The sequence below is a fragment of the Hetaerina americana genome, unplaced genomic scaffold, assembly GCF_022747635.1.
Source record: "Hetaerina americana unplaced genomic scaffold, ioHetAmer1.1.p SCAF_29, whole genome shotgun sequence".
NCBI classification, from domain to species: Eukaryota; Metazoa; Arthropoda; class Insecta; order Odonata; family Calopterygidae; genus Hetaerina; species Hetaerina americana.
Window position 1 is genome coordinate 2,373,678 of NW_027286863.1, and position 22,450 is coordinate 2,396,127.

Sequence of the window (22,450 nt, forward strand, 5' to 3'; positions counted from 1 at the left end):
ATGACCGCGTGTGTTCCTGCAGGGAAACATTTGATAGTGATGGGGGATTAGAATGCGATGGTAGGTGAAGGAAGAGATGGTGACGAGGTCGGGGACTACGGATTAGGCGTGAGGAATGACCGCGGGGAGAAAGCAGTTGAGTTCTGCAGGAGACAGGGGTTAGTCATCACCAACACTTGGTTTAGACACCAAAAAAGATGCAGGTATACACGGAAAATGCCAGGTGACTCAGAAAGGTATCAGCTAGATTATATCCTGGTTAGACACAGGTTTAGGAACATTGTGATGAATTCGCACAGCTTCCCGGGAGCGGATGTGGACTCAGACCACAATTTAGTTGTTATGAAATGTAGCGTCCGTTTCAAAAAGATAAGGCAGGGGCGGCGAGTCAGAAAATGGAATGTAGAAGCATTAAATGGTTTGAAAAGGAAGGAATACAAACAGGCGGTACAGGAAATCATGGAGGATGATAAAGAGCTAAGCACTATCGAAGAAAAATGGGAAAATATCAAGAAAGGATTGTCTAAAGCCGCAAAAGACACCATTGGAACCATTAACGCTTAATGGACTAGGAAACCATGGATCACGGATGAGACGATTACAAAGATGGATGAGCGGCGAAAATGGAAGAATGTAAATACAGAATTAGGCAAAATGAAGTACAAAGAATTGAACAATAAATTGAGGCAGGCAACAAATAAAGCAAAAGAAGCATGGTGGAAGATGCAGTGCAAGGATATGGAAAGTCTGCAGAGGAAGGGTGATATCGGTGCGCTGTACAGCAAAGTTAAATCGTTATCGGGGAGTAAGAAAGGAAGAGCTATGCTGACAGTTAGAGATAAGGCGGGTAAGGTAATAGTTGATGCAGGAACGATCCTGTAGAACTAGAGAAGAACTGTATAGTAAAGAACTCAGACCAACAAAGTTAGACATAGAAAAAGAAAATGACGTAGAGGAAGACAGCTTAGGTCCAGGCATACTAGACAATGAGATAGAAAGGGCATTTAGGGAGATGAAACTAAATAAGGCCGTGGGGGTAGATAACATTCCCGTGGAACTTTTAAAATGCTTAGGAAAATGTGGGAGGAAGAGGCTATATGGGCTGATCCGTAGTATTTATGAGGAGGGAATCTGGCCGGAAGACTTTGTGAGATCAGTTTTAGTTCCTATTCCGAAAAAGGTAAAGGCCACGTCATGTGAGGACTATAGGACAATTAGTTTGATATCCCATGCAGCTAAAGTTGTTCTCAGGATCATAAACAAAAGGATAGAGAGTAGGGCAAATGATTACTAGGGGATGATCAGTTTAAGTTTAGGAAGGGGAGAGGTACACATGATGCCATTGCAGTAATGAGATTATTAATCGAGAGAAATATAGAACACAACCAGGAGGTATTTGCCTGTTTCGTAGATTTCGAAAAAGCGTTTGATAGAGTGAATTGGGAAAAACTAATGAGTATATTGCAGAAAATAGGAATAGATTGGAGGGAAAGGAGGCTAATCCGCAACCTGTACATGTCTCAGACTGCTCAGGTGCGGGTGGGAAACGGGGAGTCAGGATGGGCAGTGTTAGGAAGGGGTGTAAGGCAGGGTTGCCCCTTATCACCATTGCTGTTCAACCTGTATGCAGAGGAAATGATCAAAGAGGCATGGGAAGAACTCGAGGTAGGAATGAAAGTGGGCGGGGAATTCGTAAAATCAGTTAGGTTTGCTGATGACCAAGCTTTAGTTTGTCAGTCAGCCAAGGGGTTGCAAGCATTGCTTAGTGAATTTGAAATTCAATGCGACAGGAATGGGATGAGAATCAATATTAATAAAACAAAGGTTATGCGATTTTCTAGAAAGAAAAAGGCTAAGTTAAACATTAAAATAGGAGGGATAAAACTAGAGCAGGTGGAACAGTTTACATATATCGGTAGTGTTTTGAACCAACATGGTCAAAGTAGTAGGGATGTATGGAGAAGAATTGCGCCAGGCAAAGAGGCTTTCACAAGGAGGAGGGAGTTGATGACGGGGACATTGAGTAAGGATGTTAAGAAAAGACTCGTAAAAACTTTGTTATAGAGCGTAGCTATGTGCGGCGCGGAAACGTGGTCATTGAAGCAGGAGGATAGGCGTAGATTGGAGGCTTTTGAAATGTGGGTGTGGAGAAGAATGGAGAAGGTGAAATGGACAGAGAAGAAAACAAAGGAGGAAGTACTTGGTATGGTGGGCGAAGAGAGGGGTTTGTTGGGAGCAATCGTATGGAGGCAGGAAAGGTGGATGAAGGGGGTGTTGGCCGGCAGTGGGATGTTGAAGACTGTGATAGAGGGTAGAATGTTGGGCAAAAGAGGAAAGGGAAGGAACAGGATAGGGATGTTGGACGGGATGAAGGGAGGAAGAAAGTACTGAAGAAAGAGATGAAGAGGGACCTGATATAGAGTAGGATGATGGATTTTGTGTTTTGTTAGGAGTAATAAAATATGTTTGGTAGTTGTGTCCATCCAAAAACCTACCTTAACCGGTAGATTACCTTAAAAAATGCAAATTCCACAAAGTTACGCCTGAGACAACAGACTTTTATAGTAATTATTTTGATTTTTGCGACTGGATCCATTTGTAACAAACATTCTTTCTGGCTTTACTGTACAACTTTATCATAACAATAATGTATGGACAAATTTCTTCCACATTCACTTATGGACATAAATAGAATGAAAAAGATGGATATCTTATACTTGGACAATAAATACAAATGAATAGAACATTAAAAAACATAAAACCCAAGGTTTTCTGTAACAGCAAAACCATCCAAGAATCTAATGATATGTGCCCACAATGCAATGGCAGCAAAAACATTGGTGCTGGGTAAAAAAAGGGAAGGCATGCGAAGAGCAGAAGCCAAACAGTTATGCAATAGCCATTTTGAATGGCTGGAATAAGTATCACAGAGTGGGGGCATCACAATTTGCTTTATCCCTCTCACAACCTTTAGCCCTCTTGTTCAATCGCTGTTCTTCAATGGGAACCTTCCCTCCTCAATGGAAATGCGCAAATATCATTCCAATACATAAAACAGGTCCCAAGAATGATGTTTCAAACTATCGCCCTATCTCATTGCTACCAATCCTGTCTACCATTTGTGAGTGTATTATTATCAACAGGATTAAATATTTAGCCTCTCTCTTTTTATCTTCCCAGCAACATGGTTTCCTCCCATAAGGATCATGCCTGACAAATCTTGCCGTCTTTCAGCACGACGCCGTCATGGCAATAGACAAATCAAGTAAACTTGATGCCATCTACCTTGACTCTCCAAGGCTTTTGATACATACATATTATGTTCCTCAGCCTTATTTCTAGCTTTCTCGCCAACAGAACCCAGCATGTAATACTCTCGGATGCTTCTTCCTCTTGGCCTCCTGTGATGTCAGGAGTTTACCATGGCAGTGTCATTGGGCCATATCTTTTCAATTTATTCATATATTTAGCCTTAGTCCAAAAATAGCACTTTTTCGGCCTTTACATCGAACAATGAACAGTGAAAACAATGGCGACAACTACAAACACCTAAGCCCTAGGTGGAGGAAAATCCACCCAGATGGGAATCGAACCCGCGACCCTTGGATTGGCAGACGAGGATGTTACCCCACCGAGGCCAACCATCAAATCTTCCATCCCGGCTCCTTTCCTTCAAAGTTCATACTCTTCTCTACGCTAATGATTGCAAGATTTACCAGCAAATTAAATACTTCTGACTGTATTCACCTTCAACTGGCCTTCAATCAAATATCCCAGTGATGTCATACTTTGAAGCTTAACTAAAACCCTGGAAAAAGCAGCATCATGACTCTAGCTCTGAAAACAAAACCCCTGATATTAAACTACACCATTAACTCAACTCCCTTGAACACTAGGTGTTTTAACTGACCAAAAACTCCGACCACATTCAGAGAGTAAATAATAAAGCAATGTCCTTATTAGGCCTCCTTTACTGCTTCACAGAAATTAAAGATCCAATAGCACGCCATTTGTACTTGTAAACAATTGTCCTTCCCACTGTTGCACGTTGCTCCATGTTTGTTTCACCTCAGCACCAACTAATCTAAAATCCCTTGATTTTCATCTCCCACTTCTTCGCCAAAATAGTCAAACACGGAGTCCCACATTGCTGAAATGTGTCCTCAAATGCTGTTCTGTCTTATTTATCCATCTCTAGTACCTAAAACTGCAGAATTAAAGCTGATTTAAAACTCCTACATGACACCCTAAACTTGACTATAGATTGCCCTGAACTACTCTCTCTCTTCAACTGGGGATCGAGATGGTGCGGGGGCTAACGTACTGGCTTCCCACCCAGAGGTCCCGGGGTCAAATTCCGGCGGCATTGAATATTTTTCAGAGGCATCTCGATCCCTCCTTGAGGTGCTTTGTGGAGGGCAATTTGAGTGAGAAAGCCGTCCGTCGGATGGGACATTAAGCTGCGGACCCCTTGGCGCCTTTCATAAAGAGTAGGCTAATGCTGACGCCGGGTTTCTCTTCACCCTTAATCCTTTCCTGTCCATCCCCTATGGCGCAAATGACCTCAGCTGTCGGTCGCCTCCCCTAAATACTACTACTCTCTTCAACTTCAGGATACCAACTCGAACCCCCCCCCCCACCCACTCCCTACTCCATCTCTGACTATTCCTAGGATATCTCTCACTAAGCACTCACCTTTGCTATTTCGCCTCTCCTCCCTTCTAAATTCACTCCCCCCATCCTTCTCATTTATCATGAAACAATATCACCACCTTTCAACAAATCAAATATTTCCCTTTCCAAGCTTGGTTCTCGTTGTTCATTGTTATGCTGTCATTGCATTTTCTTTCATGTTTCTGGTATATGTTTCACTGTAAATTGGCGCTACTGTTGTATGCGAATTATGTTTTAAATAAATAAAAAAATTGGTAATCTCCAGGTAGTACCTGTAAACTGTTTCCTAGGTATTTCATTTAGTTTTTGATAAATAATACTCTACTTAGTAAGGCAGGCCATTGCTGCTATGGTTCTCTATTGGTTGCTGAAAATTACAGAGGAATTGGAAAATTATCAATTCAAAGATGGACATTTTTGTAATTTTTATAAGAGGAACCCTATCATCTGCCTTAATTCTAAATTATACACCCAGGCTGAAGGAGAACAAATCTTCTGGAAAATTAAATGAATCACTGGTGGCGGTTTACTTAACAAAAGAGCACTCCCTAATGCTAAAAACAATTGAAGGGAATATTCCATCACTGGAAAAGAATCCATTCATTTTCCTCACATTTGGAAGGAAATTTCAAAGCCCCTAAAAATTCTTGATCTGGATACCCTGCCAACGTACTTCATAGCTTATTATGGTCGAACATTGGCCCCCCCCTAATTTGGGGTACCTTGATAGAGTGCTTCCTCCTCCTCGTTGTGGGTGAGAGCTCGATACCGCTCCTCATCGCAGAGTTGCTCAACTCTTTTTTCAGCGTCTGAGAGAGATGCCCACAGGACATATCCTCCTATTGGTGCTTCACTCTCCCGCAGGTCTGCCAGTGCTGCTCGTCCATCATATCTGTACTCCATGAAGTTGATACCAGGTCATCGGCAGCCATGCATATCAGTGCAGTTTTGGGTCCCGACAGGAAAGGAGAGGAACAGAAAAAAGACAATGAATATCCAAAGGTCTTTACTGCTGAATATGGGCCTTTGGTCAGCCCCCTTGTGTGTCCAGTTGGTTTCCAGGCGGCAGCAAAAGAAAAAAAACACGGCAGTGTGCTTGGCTGCATGGAATGGAAAAGAAATGTGTTTTCTGAGAGGAGGGTGGGTCCAATCCTGAATGAAGTGGCTGGGGACAGGTGACTAAGATCTCCACATCAGCAATGTGAGGCAAACATGAAGCTTTAAAAAAGATGACTAAGTAGCATATGTGAGCAAAGAAATATTTGAACGGAAAAGAAAATACTTTGTCCTTTCACATATATTTTACTATGCACGACCTAGGTTTCGACTTACAAAGTCACCATCAAGTATTTGATATTCATCAAATGTTCACTAATCACAAAAGTTGAAGCATTATTACTTTTACTTAGCAGAAAATTCTATGGTGTACCCTCTTATGTAGTAGATTTAACAATAACTCTCATGGAGAGAAAGATAATTAAATTGAGGGTGAAAATTAAGTTGGGTAAGAAGTCCTATTTTGAAGACAAAGTGTTATACAATCTGATTATAAAATACTCACATAAGCTTCTCCTACCTCATTCATTGGCATAACTCGAAAGGAAAATATTAGGCTGATGGGGAAGTTATGAATTCAAAATGATGAGAAATGCTTAGATATTGGAATTGATGGGAGAATCAACAGTGTTACTGAAGATGCTCACCAGATCTGGTGTGAGCGATTATTGTTAGAGATGTGGCAAGAAAACTGTGTATTGGTGTAATGATGGATAAGATGTGTGGTGAAAGATCACATGAAAGGGACCATTTAGCGCTGGCTATTATACGTACAAATGTTTCCCTCGGTCGTGTCTCACCTTGGTACAGCTTGGAGGGGTTGGTGGCCCCTGCATCCATTTTTGTAGGCGCGGGAACCGCCGCCAAACTAGCAAATAACCTGCGGGGGGATAGGCACTTCGAGGCGGTCCGAGTGTGTGTGCGTTCGCGCGCGCACTCTCCCACTTCGTACAATACCTGCGGAGATCTAGATAGGTTAGTGGATGAAAGGGGTGGTGGTCTCCCAGCTCTTGTCCCACACCCTTATCCAGGACCAGGGTAGGGATCCACGGTCACCCACTTCATGTGGCTTCTGCTATAAGTCATATTCACTGAACACTATCGACACTGATGGTTAATTCAGTTTTTCCTTGATTATAGACTTTATTTGAAATTATAAATTGCAACTCCCACGCGAGTAAGTCCATTTTCACCAGACTTAAAATATATTTTGAAATTCTTTCGTGTGGGAGGCAAGTTCTAATACCTCATGTAATTATCAAGCCTCAAATGACCAACTGAAATCCTAATTGTTCATTTGACCCTACGTAACAAAATCAATGTAAGAATAAAGATAATACCGAAGGTAAATGTAAACAAATAGAGTAACAATACATACCTGTCAATTTTTAGTGCCTCATTCCCCATCCAAGGAATCAAATGCTTTCCCTGATCGATGAACAGTGCTTTCTCATCATCGCGGAAAATTTTGCAAGAATAGCCGAAGACAAGTAGTTTATCATCGTCCTCTTTTTTGCGAAGAATTCCGGCATCACTCAGGTGCCAGTTCTGCCTCGGGACCGCCATATTTTCTAGCAAACCTTGCAGGACTACCAAACTATATGTATAATCAGTTAAATACGTTAATTGTGGCGGTCATGTTCTTGCATATAATACCGATCTAGCTTATTCTTTGGCCACTTTCAAAGCATGCTCTAATTAAGCTATAATCATTGACCGTCTTGGAAATACATAAAAGGAAACTTAAATGCTAAAATTTGCCTGCCAGGCATAAATGCTCGGCACCTGCATGAAACATATAATTCAAACGAATTTAATAGTCATATATACTTTTAAATAACACTTAAATTTCATTGATAATACATAAAATATCGTAATTCAGAAATAAGCTGCAGGGTAAGAGTTAAACAAAAATAACTAGGTTAATATTCTGTTCGAGCAACAATATTGTTTTTTATTCAATCTGTTTGAACAGTTTCATCTCATCCAGTGTGTATGTATAAGAATTTCCATTCATGCATTTATTTATGCAATATTTATTTTTATCATTTCAACTCATTTTGGATCATTACATTTTCATGTTGGCGTAACTGACCAACTTCCGGTTAAGGTAGACTTTTAAATGTACCATATAGTTTTTAATTATTTTTATATAAATTCAACTAGTATAACGTTATTATTTATTATAAACAATGTTTTGATTTATTGATGAGTTTTAGGATGAAAACATTACGTTTTAAAAAACTTAACTTAAGAAGTACCACCACGGTATCACGCTTGACTTTACCCATCTTGCAAGACGTGCTAACCGCCAAAATCGTCGTGTTTCTCGTGGCGGTATAGTCCTTGACCGGTGAACAATGGGTCCACGTGTGAAGAAAGCTCGTTCCGGCAAAGCCAAGGATTTGCCCACGTCTGCTGAAGCAGACCGGGAAATTATTGAAGCAGGAGAAGATAAAATTAACACAGAACCGGAGTCACAAGAGGAAGTTCCTAAAACCGAAGTTGATAATGGCGGGGAAGATGCACCACCATTGAAGAAATCCCGGGGTCGTCAGAATGTCAAAAAGGTTTGTTGCTGTGGAAATTAAAAGTTATATTAGTAAATGCAAGGGTTTTAAGGGCATTTTTATTGAATCCGTATTTTCCCAATTATTTTAATAAATAATTTGAAATACGATGGAACGTTTTGCAGGGAGCCGCCAAACCTGCCAAAGCTGCAGTTTCACAAGTTGATGAAGATAATGTCGATGGAGCGGCCGAGAAAGTGCCACATGACTACAGTGTAGATGGAAACGATAAACCTAGCAGTGACAATGACGACGAGGTCCCAGTGAAAAAAGTCCGAGGTCGCACAAAAAAGCCCAGCAAGGATGAAGTGGTTAGAGAAATTAAATGGAAGTTGTTTTTCGCCAATTTGAAATTGCCTGGTGTAATATGTAACCTCATTTTAATTATCAGGTTGGTAAAGAGGCGCCAAACGGTGAGGAAGATTTAAATGGAGCAGCACCAGGTGCGAGAAAGGGACGTCAGAGGAAAAAGAAAGTCGATGATGAACTCGAGGTATTTCTCTCGTTTAAACATAGTGGCGTTAAATTAGACCATCACTAATTGCATTCCAGATGGATTTTTAGTTACGAATAATGGCCAAGGTAAATTTTTGAAATATTTGTACCTTTGTTTTTGCGTATTTTCATGTGTTTTACAATTTTTTCATATATATATATATATATATGGCATTTGTCGTATTTAGTATGCTCTTACTCGCATTCTCATTTATCTTTGAGGTTGGCTTAGTAACTGAATGTGTGAACTGGAATTTGAAACTGGAGAATGTAGATAAAAATTAATGATCATTTAATATTTTCAAACAAGCGATAAGAAACGATCGCCTTTGCCGGATTAAATTAAACAGTTACATAGTAGGTGCCCGCTGTAGTATGTATTCTTAAGGCATCTTTCACTAGGTATTGCTTTGTATTTATTGGTTCTTGAGGGATTGAGCTTTTGAAATAGTTGGTTATTAGCCTACATTGGAGTTGCAAAAATGATATATTATGCTTGTTCTAGATAATTTGTACAACAGGTTGCATTGTGACTAACTTTAACAACTGATGTTCTCGTACGAGTGTCATTTTTAGGAGTTTTATTAAGGGTAACTTGACCTTTGAATGTTTACAGGTGATGCCAAAGAAGAAGGATAGGGGAGCAGGGAAGAATGAGCCCACGCCCGAGGAGAAAATTGATGGAAGCACAGTGAGTAATTCTGGAGATTCCAAGCTGAAAGCAAGCAAACGAGATAAGAAACAGCCTGCAAAGAGGGCTGGGAAAAGCAAGAAAGATCAGGATGGTGAAGAAAAATTAGTGGAGGAGGATGAAATGGAAGATAAAAATGTTGAAAATGGCGAGGCATTAGGGGAACAGGATGAAGTAGAGCATGTTCAGGATGTGGAGGAGGGTGGAGGGGATGCGAAACCACCAAGGAAAGCTGCCAGGGGGAAGGCTGCTGCTAAAACTACTGATGGTGCTCCCAGCAAGAAAGCGGCAGGGCGTGGCAAAAAAGCAGCAAAAGTAGAGGACTTGACGGAGGACGATGATGTTCCAGTTAATGGGAAGAAGCTAAGGGTTTTAGTGGAACATTGGTAAGTGTTACTCTTTGTTTTCCTGGAGTAGCAATGCCATTGTTAAATTTAAGTTAAAAAAACCCAATCACCTTGTTTTAGCCATTCTTAAAAAATGGAATGTTATAAGTTGGAAATTACTCTTCTAGTAAATCCTGACAAGTGTATCCCCGCCGTGCAAAGGAGCTTGTAAGCTTATTGCAGGAGGAATGCCCCGATCTTGATGTCTCATACAATGCCATTCCACCCAGAAGGAATTCTTTTGAGTTTGTGTTGAAAAAGATTGATGGTACAGGTTGGTATCTTTGTTTTTGTGGAGAAATGCATGGGGTTGTTAATGAAGTTGTTGTTGATCGCCATCCCTTAATCTGCTTACATTCTCTGTTTGCCTTATTATTTGTACAGCCTATAGCACTTCTGGCTTGCTGCAGTTAGTGTACTGATAAATTAATCCTTGATCCTAACAAAACATTTTCCACATTCCAGCTTGTATCACATGAGCACTAATCTTTTTTCGATTTGTAATAATGGCGGCATGTCCACTCTCAAATTTTCAGTGAGATTATGATGGGAATGCACATTTGTTTTAGTTTAAAGTCCCCCTACTCCCATAATTGAGCCCATTCTCTTTGTTATCCCTCAAGTACATGATGAACTAATTGCTGACTTTGGTTGATCAGCAGCATAAATTATAAGTTGATTGCTTGACACCATTTTTATGTGGTGGCATAACCGTAAGAAAATCTCGTGACTCGATCTCTTGTATGATCCCTAAAGTCACATCTCTACAGAATTAAAGGAAATGATTACTAGTAATGTGATACAGGCTATTGTATATTGGCAACATAATATTATGGAGTAAAAATGTTCTTAATTTGTAGGCTGTGATACATTCAAGGCCTAAATTTTGGTTAAATGACATACATATTGGTGCTTTGTAATATGCTGTAATCATTGTCATGGACTGTAAAGCTTTTTACAGCTGGGCATGCTAAGTCGCTTTCCTTGTTTACAACATTTCAAGGGGTTTTGTCTTATATAGGACTTCACTTTCTCCCGGTGGATGATGGCAGTGAATTCTTCTCGGGATTTCATCCGGGTAATCTCCTCCATCTCCATTGCTGCCGACGTTTCGATGAAATCCTTTTCCATCGTCATCAGGGCGGATGACGATGGAAAAGGATTTCATCGAAATGTCGGCAGCGATGGAGATGGAGGAGATTACCCGGATATAATCCCGAGAAGAATTCACGGTTTTGTCTTATTTTGACAATTTATTGTTGATGGATTTAAGGTTACTGGTCATTGTTTAGTACAAAAAGAATTTCTGCGATACTTTTTCTGGTGCAGATAGTTTTCAAATCATTTATCGGTGACCAGTTCAGGTTATTGTAATTTTCCAGCTTCCAATATCTTTGGAGTAATTGGATTGATGGCCCTGAAAAGACATTCTTAGATGTAATGATTTTCATAGTACCAACTTAAAAATTTCATTATTTTGGGCCAAATTTTTGAGTATTTCATGCCACAGAACCAAAGAGGGGTTGCCTAGGAAGATCTGTTTTTTTTTCCAAAATATTCAGTCATCGGAAATCAGTGTTATATTTTGTAAGCACTGAGGCAGGTTGGTTATTGTTTAATGTCTATGGATAATCTTTTCTTTTCGAATTAGCCATAGAATAGATCCTTAGTGTATCAATAAAGGTGAGGTCCTAGTAAAATCATGGTCTTGATGGTGAAAATTGCTTGAATTGTTTGTTGGAAGTCAGCTGTTCACCATAAGATTATTAAAGCGAACTGTTTCTTGTCCATTTCAATTTTTATCATTTTTTTCCGAATTGAATTATGTCAAATACTATGGTGGTGATGGGTTTATTTTACCAATCACAGCTGCTCTAATGAATAAAATTGATTTAAGTTTGCTTTATTGCTAACAAACAATTCATTCAGGGTTGATTGGGAACTAAAATGTGAGGTTAAACTTGTATTTTTGTGTACTTTATCCGTGGTGATCATAATATATTTGTCTGGAGATTTGTTGCATATTCACACATAAACTAATATGGGGCACATCAGTCTGTTATAAACTTAGCAATTTTAGAAAAAAATACTATACCTGCGTATTATTTGGTTAGTCAGAATTGATGTTTGGAGAAAATTCCAGATTCTCATTTACTGGATAGAACATTTTTTAATAGGTTCAACTGCTTTTTCTGGAAAACAGGCACTTCTGTTTCATATTTGAATTAATGGGGAGATTAATCGAATAACCTTAAGACCATTGCTTTTGGACCCCTGAGTAGTATTGTGTGTTCTATCAAATGGCTGGTGTAGGTCATAGCGGGTTCTTGTATAGTGACTATGGTAATTACAGTTGGACTTGTACTGAGAAATAATACCCTTTGAATGCAATATGACATTAAATATATGAATGCCAAGTACTGGTAATAAACAAGTCTTTTAAAGAGAGATTTACATGGTGCATGGCAGGGAGCATTGATCATAATATGTTTAACCCTCTTCTGAGTTTTGAAGATTGTCCATATGGGGAGAGAAACCCTAGAAGAGGATACTAAAAGTGACACAAGAATAAAATTCACCGTAGTAAAAGGATAAAGGGCCTGTAAAGTTGCAATATTTCTTATGAGGAAGCATAGGGAACTTAACTTCCTTAGTAATTTGAAAATACGTTCCTCCCAAGACATGCTTCTATGCAGGATTCAGTGCCCAGGAAGAGGACACTGGAATTTTGGGGAATGCTCACACCTTGTACATCTACTGAGATTGCAGATGAAACTTTCTTTTTATTAGTAAAATAAATCAGGTTGCACTTGTTTAAATTGGGTTTTAGGAAGTTAAGAAGACACCATTCATTGACAATCTGAGCTACTTCAGCTGCTCTTTCTGTCAAACTGCCCACTGAAGAGGCTGACACAGTAATATATGTATCATCAGCATACCATAATGGGCTTATCTGGTAGATCATTGATACAAATGATGATTGAAGTAGTCAAAAGCTTGAGTGAAATCAAAAAATAGTTCTATTATCCAATCCTAAAAGTATTTGATTCACCATGTGATATGTGGCTGTTGTAGTGGACCTTGTTTTTCTAAACCCATGTGGAGACTAAGTTGCGTGCTTCAAGATATGATACTAGACGATGATGGAAAACTATTTTGAGTATTTTCCCCAACTGGTTTAACAGGGCTATTGTTCTATACTAATGCATGTCCATTTTGCAGCCTTTGTTTTTGAATAATTCTCCTGAATCCCTGGGAGGCCGTGTAACATTTGTTCAGCAATTCATTGATAATGTTGGCCAGTTTCATAGCTGAACTGAGGTTTAGATATAATGAATTGTTTATTTTAGGCATATGAGAATAATTAGCTGAATTGACTGATACTGTGGGATTTTGATGGGATTGGTAGAAATCATTCGGAATGGAGGCCATTTTAGAGTACTCTGGAATAGAAAATCCAGCAGAGTCATGCAGTTAAAGTTCTTGTTGTAAATTGTGTGTACCCTTGGTGTCATGAATAATTTTCCGGTCTCTCTAGATTTGTCTGCATTGGTAAGCTATGGTTGTTGAAAGATAATGTAGCTCACTGTAAGGTTTGACGATAACTTGTCTTGAGTGATGAATATTCCTGACGGTCAGCTTAATATGATTTGCTTTTTTAATACACAGCTGCATTTTTCATTTTCTTTGAAAGCCATGAAATTTCATCGGAGACCCACTGACTCCTGTATTTAACAGGTGAGCTTTTGTTTTTTGTTTGCTTCAAGGCAGGGGGGAAAAAGATTTCAAAGCAATGTAAATGGGTGGAATAGAAATGTTGAAAGCTTATGTTCTAAATGACTTTAAGGAAAAGAAATCAGACCACTCATGGGAAGTCACAAAAGCTGATCATCTTCTGATCAGAGAAATGCCTAAGTAGAAAACTGGAATTTTTATAGAAACGATTTGGATCAGCGCGATGGTTCTTGAAAACCATGACTCTAGCCTACAGCAGTTCTGCTTGGTATTTTAGTTGCATACTAATTTTGAGATCCTTCAAGGGGCAAAGCATATGTTCTAATATTCTTTGATGCATAATATGGTCTTAAGTTTCTTTTTATGCTGCTTTTTAGTGATGTCAGAGTTTGTTTTTGTCCATAGAAATCTTTTTTGTCACTTTACCTCAAGTAATTTTTAACAGATTTATTTGGCCTCCAAATATTGAATTTTTCCATTGATTTATGATGCTCTCTTGGTATAATTTTTTTTCATGATTTCTCTTTTGCCACTGATGCCAATCTTATTAAAATGCGTGGTAATATTAGAACATGGGAAATGACCTGAAAGTTTATGAAGGATGCATGAGGGACATAAAAATTAACCTTCCGGAATTTTGTCATAGTGGCATGTTTTTTGCAATTTACTTGGAAGAAACCTCTGTTGCTCTTCTAACTTCCTCATTTAATATTAATTGATATCTCTTACTCATTCATTTACTATTGTACAGGGTCGCACCATAAAGTGGTAGGACTGATTTTCTCTGGCGCGAACCCAGCCAAGGGGGGTCTGCCTGGCAGGGTAAGGTGGGGGGGGCTTTTAGCAACAGACTGACACCAACCTCAGTTGCCTTTGGGCTCTCGTTGATAGAGGACACCGTTTTTAGTGAAGTAAGTTTTTTGTCCGCGTCGAAAAACAAAATGAATCTGAATTTAGAGCAACGTTATTCCGTGAAGTTTTGTGCAAAACTCGGGAAGACGGCAACTGAGACCCTCGATATGATCAAGCAGGCTTATGGGGACACTGCCTTGAGCCGTTCCACAGTATTTGAGTGGCCCAAGTTGTTTAAAGAGAGTAGGGAGCTCGTTGAAGACGACCATCGCTCCGGACGGCCGTCGACGGCAAGAACCGACACGAATGTGAACAGAGTGAGGACACTGCTGAACACAGACCGATGCTTAACCAGTGAAGAAATTGCAGACCAGTTGGGTCTGTCTGCATCCAACGCATTATTTCACAGGATTTGGCCATGCGCAAGGTGTGTGCCAAGATGGTGCCGAAAATTCTGAGTGTCGACCAACAGGCGACGCGTGGGCGCATTTCCGAAGAAGTGTTAGCCAATTTGCATCGAGATGAAAATTCTTTGGACAATGTGATAACTGGTGATGAAACATGGGTTTTTCAATATGACCCCGAAATGAAAAGACAATCCGCGGAATGGCACACTTCCGCGTCCCCACGTCCAAAAAAGGCTCGCATGATCAAATCAAAACGATGTTGATTGTGTTTTTCGACCGTCATGGAGTGGTTCACAAGGAGTTTGTCCCACCAGGGTAGACCGTGAATGCGAACTTTTACGTGCTCACCCGCCTCCGAGAACGCGTGAAAAGAATCCGACCGGCCATCGCAAACTGCTGGGTGCTTCATCATGACGACACGCCGTGCCATGGCGCGCTCGTCGTCAGACAGCTCCTGGCCAAATATGGCGTTGCCACGTTGTCGCACCCGCCCTATTCTGCCGATCTGGCACCACCGGACTTCTTCTTCTTCCCCCTGATGAAAAGACAGCTCAAGGGACGACGTTTTGACTCGGTAAAGGCCATTCTAGAGGCTTCGTCAAGGGTCATCAACGGCATCCCCAAAGAAAATTTCCAGCGGGCGTATGGGGAATGGGAGCAACGTTATACAAAGTGTGTAGCAGCTCAAGGAGCATACTTTGAAGATTATTAAGTCAATATAAGTATATTGTCAGTAAAATTCTTGTAAAAAAATCAGTCCTACCACTTTTGGGTGCGACCGTGTAAATCTATAGTAAATTGCCCTTAATCTTGGTACGCAAAACAATTGATTTATAATAAGTCAATGTAATTAAAGATGAAAGCATATGATTCATGCTAATTGATTTTCATCGTTGTTTGGTGATGTTAAAGAGACACAAAAGTAAGCTGAGAACATACCAGTAATTGATTCTGAAAACTTTCTTCGCTTTTAAAAATGGTTTTCTCCAGAAAAAAATTCAGAAATACCTCGACTAATGCTAGCCATTTTTTCCTCTTAAAAAATCTTTCTATAAGAGTTATTCCTTGGTCTGGGTACTCTTAATTACTTAGAGCTGTGAAATAGGGAAACCTGAAATCTGATTGACAGTAAAAGGTGATCTTGATGCTGAAGATCACTGAAGTGGTTGGGTGGGATGGCAAAGGCTATGGAAGGGTTGGAAAGAAATTTCATTGAACTTCTGAGTTTAATGAATTATAAATTATGATATTATTATAAATAGTGAATTTTCATGCCAAGGTACATCATTAAAACACTTAATTTAAAAAGAGAAAATCCTCTAATCTATTTCTTGCATTTTCTGAACAATTCCGGACTGTTTTTTTACTTAATTATTTTCCATTGAACTTCCGCAGATCTTCATCTTCTTTGATACTTTTGGTTTCTTCTCAATAAACTCAATTAGTTTTGATTGAGGGGATAGTTTAAACACATTTCTTTCATCACTGGAGTTGCACCTCTGGGACTAAGCCCATCCCATGTAGTGAGAAGTTCTTGGTATCAATTCTGATTGTCTGCTCTTGCATTAAAAAATCCACGAATAAGGAAAATGATTAAAGGACTTAAATTCATTTATGCTGTATTTTTTTAATACCATTTAATTAATTTGACTGTTCAAAGTGGATGAATAGTGCTAAATCAAGAGACCAGAAGAAAACAAGTTTCCTAATTCAGAATATAATATTGTGTAGGTGTAAATGTAAAAAATGCTTGAAGCAGTTAAACAGCGGAAAGAATGGGTACTTTCATTGTTATTAAATTTATTTGCAAATATATATAAACCCTAAACACAGTAATCAACCTGAAGGTTGGTTTAGTAGGTGACGGTGGAGTTCACCCAGTACTAAGCCCTATACGGCGTGTGAAATTCACACATCGGGGTAGGGGGGCCAGTTCCTTTCCCTGTGCCGGTTATGGTTTCCCAGGAAGATCTGGTACCTGAAAAATCACTTAAGCTTGGGTGGAGCTAATGTGTATGTGAAATGTTTCACTTCACTTATTCACCTCCCAGGTTTAAATGTGGATGTCATCTTCAGGTGGTATGTCCACATTAGAACTCATTTATGAATAAATAATTTTTGTGTGGATATTTACATCTATTGTTTTACATCAAATATGTTTGTATATTAGTAACATTGGCCTGCAAGTCTGCAGATCCGCTAACCTCACCCAAATTTTTTCTCCCTCCTCACACTAAACCTATTCACCTCAGCCTTGAAATAAGACTAACTCTAATGACAAGTATAATCTTTTTCCCATTAATTTTTTTTTTATTAATTATTATTTCTGGTTAAAAATGATGGGGAATTATTACTGTTCCAGCTATTCAAAAAGTTGTACATTAATAATATAATCTTTCAACCTTGTAATGTTGTCAAGCCTGACTTTATTTGCTGAATTCTCTTTTGTCCCATGGGTTAATTTTTTTCTGCCCCTTAAAATTTCAATGGTGCAAGTTTTAGTGGATCTTCCATCCTGATGCTAGTGGTGACGAAATTAATTGTTGCTCCATTCTATTCTGCTTAATTTTGAGGTTTCCTGTATCCCTTAGCAGCAGCATGGCAATAATGGTTGTGGAAGCCTCTGTGGGAATTCTGCTGTAAGGCACTTGTGCAATATTTCCCACTTCATGAATGTGGCTTTCTAAGCTAAGGGCTGTGAAAGAACAGACCCATCGGATAATTTATTTTGCCTATGTCACAGTGTAATCGTAGTCATGTGTTAAGATATTCAGTGAGGTTAAAGCCTTCATAAAACACAAAGGTAGGTTTATCATTGGTAATTAAAAAATACTGTGGGAGAGAACGAAACTGTTCACTTTGTATTGATTGCTGTCAGCTGAAATATGGGATTAAGGGATAATAGCTTGAGAGGGAATAGCCAAGAGCTTTGGTCAAGCAAGTGACCTGATGGTGTGGTGGCTTCCCACTTTGAGTTTCCAGGTTTGGATCCTGAAGGCGGCAGATTATTTTCAGTGGTATCCCTATTCCTACTTTAGGTGATTTGGGGAGAGAACTTTGAGTGAGTATGCCGTTAGCTCTTCGAATGTGACATTACATAGTGTGTGGTGTTGTGCCTTTTGTTAATGTCAACACTGGGCTTCTCTACACCCTTCCTCCTTTCCCATTCATTCCAAATAGCAAAAATGATCTGTCGCTGGATGCCTCCCTTAAAGTTGCTGCTACTTTCTTCAACCAATCTTAGGGCAGACATGTAGATGTGGAGGTTGATTGCTGCTTTCTTCTGGAAAGAAAAGCTTTAGTAGCATCAATAACGAAAACTATCCCAGTTAGTTTCATGAAATGCAATTGTTATATTTGTTTATATAATTATTATCCTGTGATATTGGTGATGATGAAGTGAAAATTAAATTATACTACTGTAACATTAATGATTGATTCGATTTTGAGTTTAGTGTAAAAGCCACAAAGAGATATTTATACCCCTAGACCATCACTTTGCCAAGCTCATTCCAGTTTCCCTTTTGCCAATCATAAATGACATTTGACCACTGATTTCAGTACGTGCATGCCGCCAGCCATTCCAGTGTTGAAATCTTCCAAGAAAAGGCGATGATAATTCTCAGAATGAATGCCCTTCATTTTATAGCTTTAGGCATAGGTTTTATCTTGTAGTATAAAAATTGGAAGAATATATTTCTGTTCTACATTCTACAAGTTCTACATTGCAATTCTAACTCAATGAAAAGTTATCTTCCCCTTGAGGTTCCCTTGGTAATAATTGCTCTCGGTGCAAAGATTCACTGCCTGTGGTTGTGTAGAGTAGGATGAGGAATGGCATAATGGAGTTGACTGCTTCCTAAGCCATTTCAAATGCCTGATAAAGCACCAGTCCGAGATTTGAAATGGCATGTGCTCATTACTCAAATAAAAACTATTAGCATATATGGGCGAGTTAAAATATGGGATTCCACATTAGTATGGCTTGGGGATTTTTCTGAAAACTTAATCTGACACCTTTTATTTTTAACAGTGATTATTCAAGTATTTTGACTTTATATGATTTTAATATCATACATTATTCTCCCAGAACAAGACATGTTGTCTACCCATTCAGTAATAGAAAATCACTTGAAAATCTGTCATCCAGTGTGTCTCTTTCTCCAGACACCTTTTACAGGCCTAGTTAATGCAGGGCTGCAAACATAGTATTTCTGGTACTCACAAGCTGTGATTTCATCATTCATATTGTGGAACTGTTAGGTAATGTGATGCCGTTCAATCTTCCAGAACAATTCTTCTGGTACAGGCTAATTGAAAGCACTATGTCATGTGAAATAGATGCATTCTCAATGTAAGAATCTTGTTCTTTCACATTGCCACGTTATGTCTTGTTCCTTTTGGGGCTTAGTCATGCAAAAGGTAGCTAATACCACGAGTAAATCACAGTAGTGTTACTTTTAAAATTCTCAGAAAATTTTGGGGAATATTCAAACGACAATTTAAGCTTTTAAATGATTTTAATTGTATTTTATTGAATTTCAGGATAATGATGCATTTGGTTGGGACATGATGAATTTTGGTATCAAAAAATGAATTTTTTATATCCTATATCAGGTTCGGATGAAATATCTTAAGCATGTGTATTTAAAATGAGCTGTAATATTGCAGGAATCCTGCCTGGAATTTGGGTTTGTCATCAATATTGCATAGCCGTGTGTATTTCATAGCCTATGGGTATCATATGTCCTGGGAGACAAAGATTTTTGGGTTCTCTTTCTTAGGAGAACGTGTGTTCAATGCATCCATTCATGGGTTCTCATACTTTCAGCCACTTCTTCAATGATTGGTTCTTTGTGTTTAAGCTGTTTCACTCGGTCTATCGTGACTCAAATCTCATCCATGTGTGTAGACTTTCCCCTCTTGTCTCTTCCTTTTTGGAGGCTCCTTAAGTGATAGTCAAGATACTAACTACGTTGCTCAAACATAGCTGCGTTTGCCTTTGGGGTGTGTTCAAGTTTAAAGCACTATTTATTGTCTCCTTCTGGAAGTAAGATCGAGTGCTTTCCCGGCATATTTGCTTAAAAGTTTGCCCCGGTCTTCCACCAGGTCAGGGGTTCCATATTGGCCGACGTTTTGATGCCCGACACGTGCATCGTCATCACGTCGGGCATCGAAGCATTGGCCAAAATGGAACCCCTGACCCGAGAAAACTTCATCAAGTCAATATGATAATAATTATTGGTGGATTTGTTCATGTGAAATATAGTTCATTCATATTTCTACTTCAATTTTGGTCTTTCTGGCTAATTTGTGCTAGCATTTCCCTCTTCCACTGGTGTTAGGGAGTATTGTATATTTTGGTAGCTTGCATTTTTTATTCATTTCTTTTGGTTATAGATAAGGATTGAGGCAAGTCATGTAATGGTAGAGAAAGACATTAGTTTTAGTTAATAAGTTGACAGTGGGCCGTGTGTGTAAAGGGAAGAAAGCAAACTGCTAATGGCAGCCTTTATGGTTTATAGTCTTCTAGGTTCACAATTTGGAAATAATCCTGCCTTTATACTACTCACTCTTCTAGTGAGAGTTTCCTTCATGATGTTAGAACTTGTGGTGAATACATGGACATGTTGTTCACAGTGTGTCCATGTTGTACAGTAATTAACCTTATGGTGAAGTAACCATTCCATCGTATTGTTTAACCTGTTTTAGTCTGTATTCACTGAAGTTTGAATCACTCTGCTCGTGTTTTATTGCATCCCTAAAACTGAGCAAGTTGAAAAAACTAAGAGTAAAATGAGGGAACTTATTTTGAGTCGAGATAATTATAAAAATATTTGTGATTAATTTAGTGCTTTGCACTTTGTTGAAGTTGGCAGTAATGGCTCTCTCATCAAACATGAATGATCCCTGAAAAACACTTTGGTCCTTATTAAAAATGTAAATGAATCTGCCTGATCTGTGGATTTTGTGTCGATAACATTTTCTTTTATATCAGTTCTTATAAATGGTGAGTCACTCATAGCTGGATGATCATTAAAGGGGAACTGTAGCATTCACCCTTTCAAATTTTAGTGTAAATTGAAATCATGGCGAAATGAACTATCAAGGGAATTGTTTCACGTTCTCATAATGCCAAAAAACCTACTGTTGGCCGAGTTGTGCCAACAACATTTTCAAGTATTGTTATTTAAACTTCCCGATGAAGCCAACAAAGCAGATGCTTGTTGGCCTGTTCGTAGGTTGAAAAACCTTTGCTAATGTAGGTTAACTGTCATATTTGTCTTTTAAACATGGTCAGTTGATGCATGTGTAAGATATTTTTTAGGTTTTCAGAATCACCAGAAAGCTACGTTGCTAGGGTTACCACTGGCTGGTTGCCTTAAATTGCCCATTGCCTTAAAAATATTTGGGGAAAAAGCATTGATTTTAAAGTTGAATTTAAAATGTGCGGCAAGAACGTTTTGGAATTGGGGAATTCATGACTGAATTAGCTAACTATTATATCTGTATGTTGGCCATGAGCCAATACCAAAATTGCTAACGCTTCCTCTGTTTGAACCAGACCTTTCTTCAATGCAACAAATTCAGAGGGTAAAAATCCTTCGCCTTGAATGATTTTTATTCTCTGAAATTGTTGCATTGAAATGCACATTAGCGGAAGACTCCGTTAAGTTACTTTTACGGCACCTCCCGCAGTTAATTCTTGAAATCAGACCTTTCTTGTTTTTCAAATTGTTGTCAATTGTAATAGTTTTGGGCCATTCTCCTCCAGTTATTGTATTATATTTTTGTTTTTATGAATGACTGGTTAATCAGTGTGGATGCCCTTACAATATCTGTGAATCTAGTGGCCGTAGTTTTTATAGTTGGTTATTACTACAAATTTATCAAGTATTTTAATGTAAACATTTATTCCTAATGATTGGATTTCATTATTTACTTTGCAGAAGTTCTGTTGTGGAGTGGCATCAATAAGGGACCCCCAAGGAAGGAAAAGTTTCCTGATGCTGGGTTGTTACTTGAAGCATATAAAAATGCTCTTAAATGTTAGCATGTGCACCTCTTAAGTATGAGAAATTCGTCAACTGCACCCTTATGACGGTTTTTGGGGAAAAGGTTCGGTCCTGCTCATTGCCAGATGATTTGGTGTCGGTTGTCTAGTTTTCTTTTTAATTATTTTGTGTACTGCGATTTCGTTTTGATTTTTAAAAGTTCACTTTGTATCACAATGGACGTTTTAGGGCTTTGCCCATAAGTTTCCTACTTGTTTTAATATTCTGTTCATGTGAGCATTAGTAGATCGTATTAAGTCTCGTGGTGAGCAGGACAGGCATAGAAACAATATTTGTTTTAAATGTGAATTTTACGGTTGATGATGATAAGGAAGGTGGCTGCCTGTGTGTAATAGGTATCAATCGATTTTTCATGTTGTAATCCGATCTTTCAATAAAGTTATTTATCCATACTACTGTTCTGTGTTATTCCAACGAGCTTGTCTGCCCTCAAGGCTGCAGTTTTAAAGCTTTCAGACTCGAGAGCTGAATTGAGTTTGCCATGCTGTAGTTACCTCTGTGCTAATAC

At 38.9% G+C, this 22,450-nt stretch overlaps 2 protein-coding genes across 3 annotated transcripts in view; one reads left to right on the forward strand and one right to left on the reverse strand.

Moving 5' to 3' along the window:
• The window catches only part of su(w[a]) (suppressor of white-apricot), a 63,166-nt gene extending 55,870 nt beyond the window's left edge, over positions 1-7,296 (reverse strand). The window contains exons 1-2 of the mRNA XM_071587087.1: positions 7,109-7,296; positions 5,397-5,566 (exon numbers count right to left, since the gene is read on the reverse strand). Coding sequence (XP_071443188.1) covers positions 5,397-5,566; positions 7,109-7,296 — 358 coding nt within the window. The remainder of the gene's footprint in view (positions 1-5,396; positions 5,567-7,108) is intronic.
• Positions 7,297-8,037: 741 nt separating this feature from the next.
• LOC139689892 (high mobility group nucleosome-binding domain-containing protein 5-like) lies at positions 8,038-22,337 on the forward strand. 2 transcript variants are annotated; one of them, XM_071587009.1, is made up of 6 exons: positions 8,038-8,300; positions 8,426-8,611; positions 8,692-8,793; positions 9,412-9,872; positions 10,001-10,146; positions 21,817-22,337. In XM_071587009.1, exons 1-5 carry the CDS (start codon positions 8,091-8,093, stop codon positions 10,008-10,010), a joined length of 969 nt encoding a protein of 322 aa, XP_071443110.1. In that variant the 5' UTR covers positions 8,038-8,090; the 3' UTR covers positions 10,011-10,146; positions 21,817-22,337. The 2 variants fall into 2 exon arrangements, with proteins under 2 accessions (XP_071443110.1, XP_071443111.1); XM_071587010.1 differs by lacking the exon at positions 10,001-10,146.
• Positions 22,338-22,450: the final 113 nt, after the last annotated feature.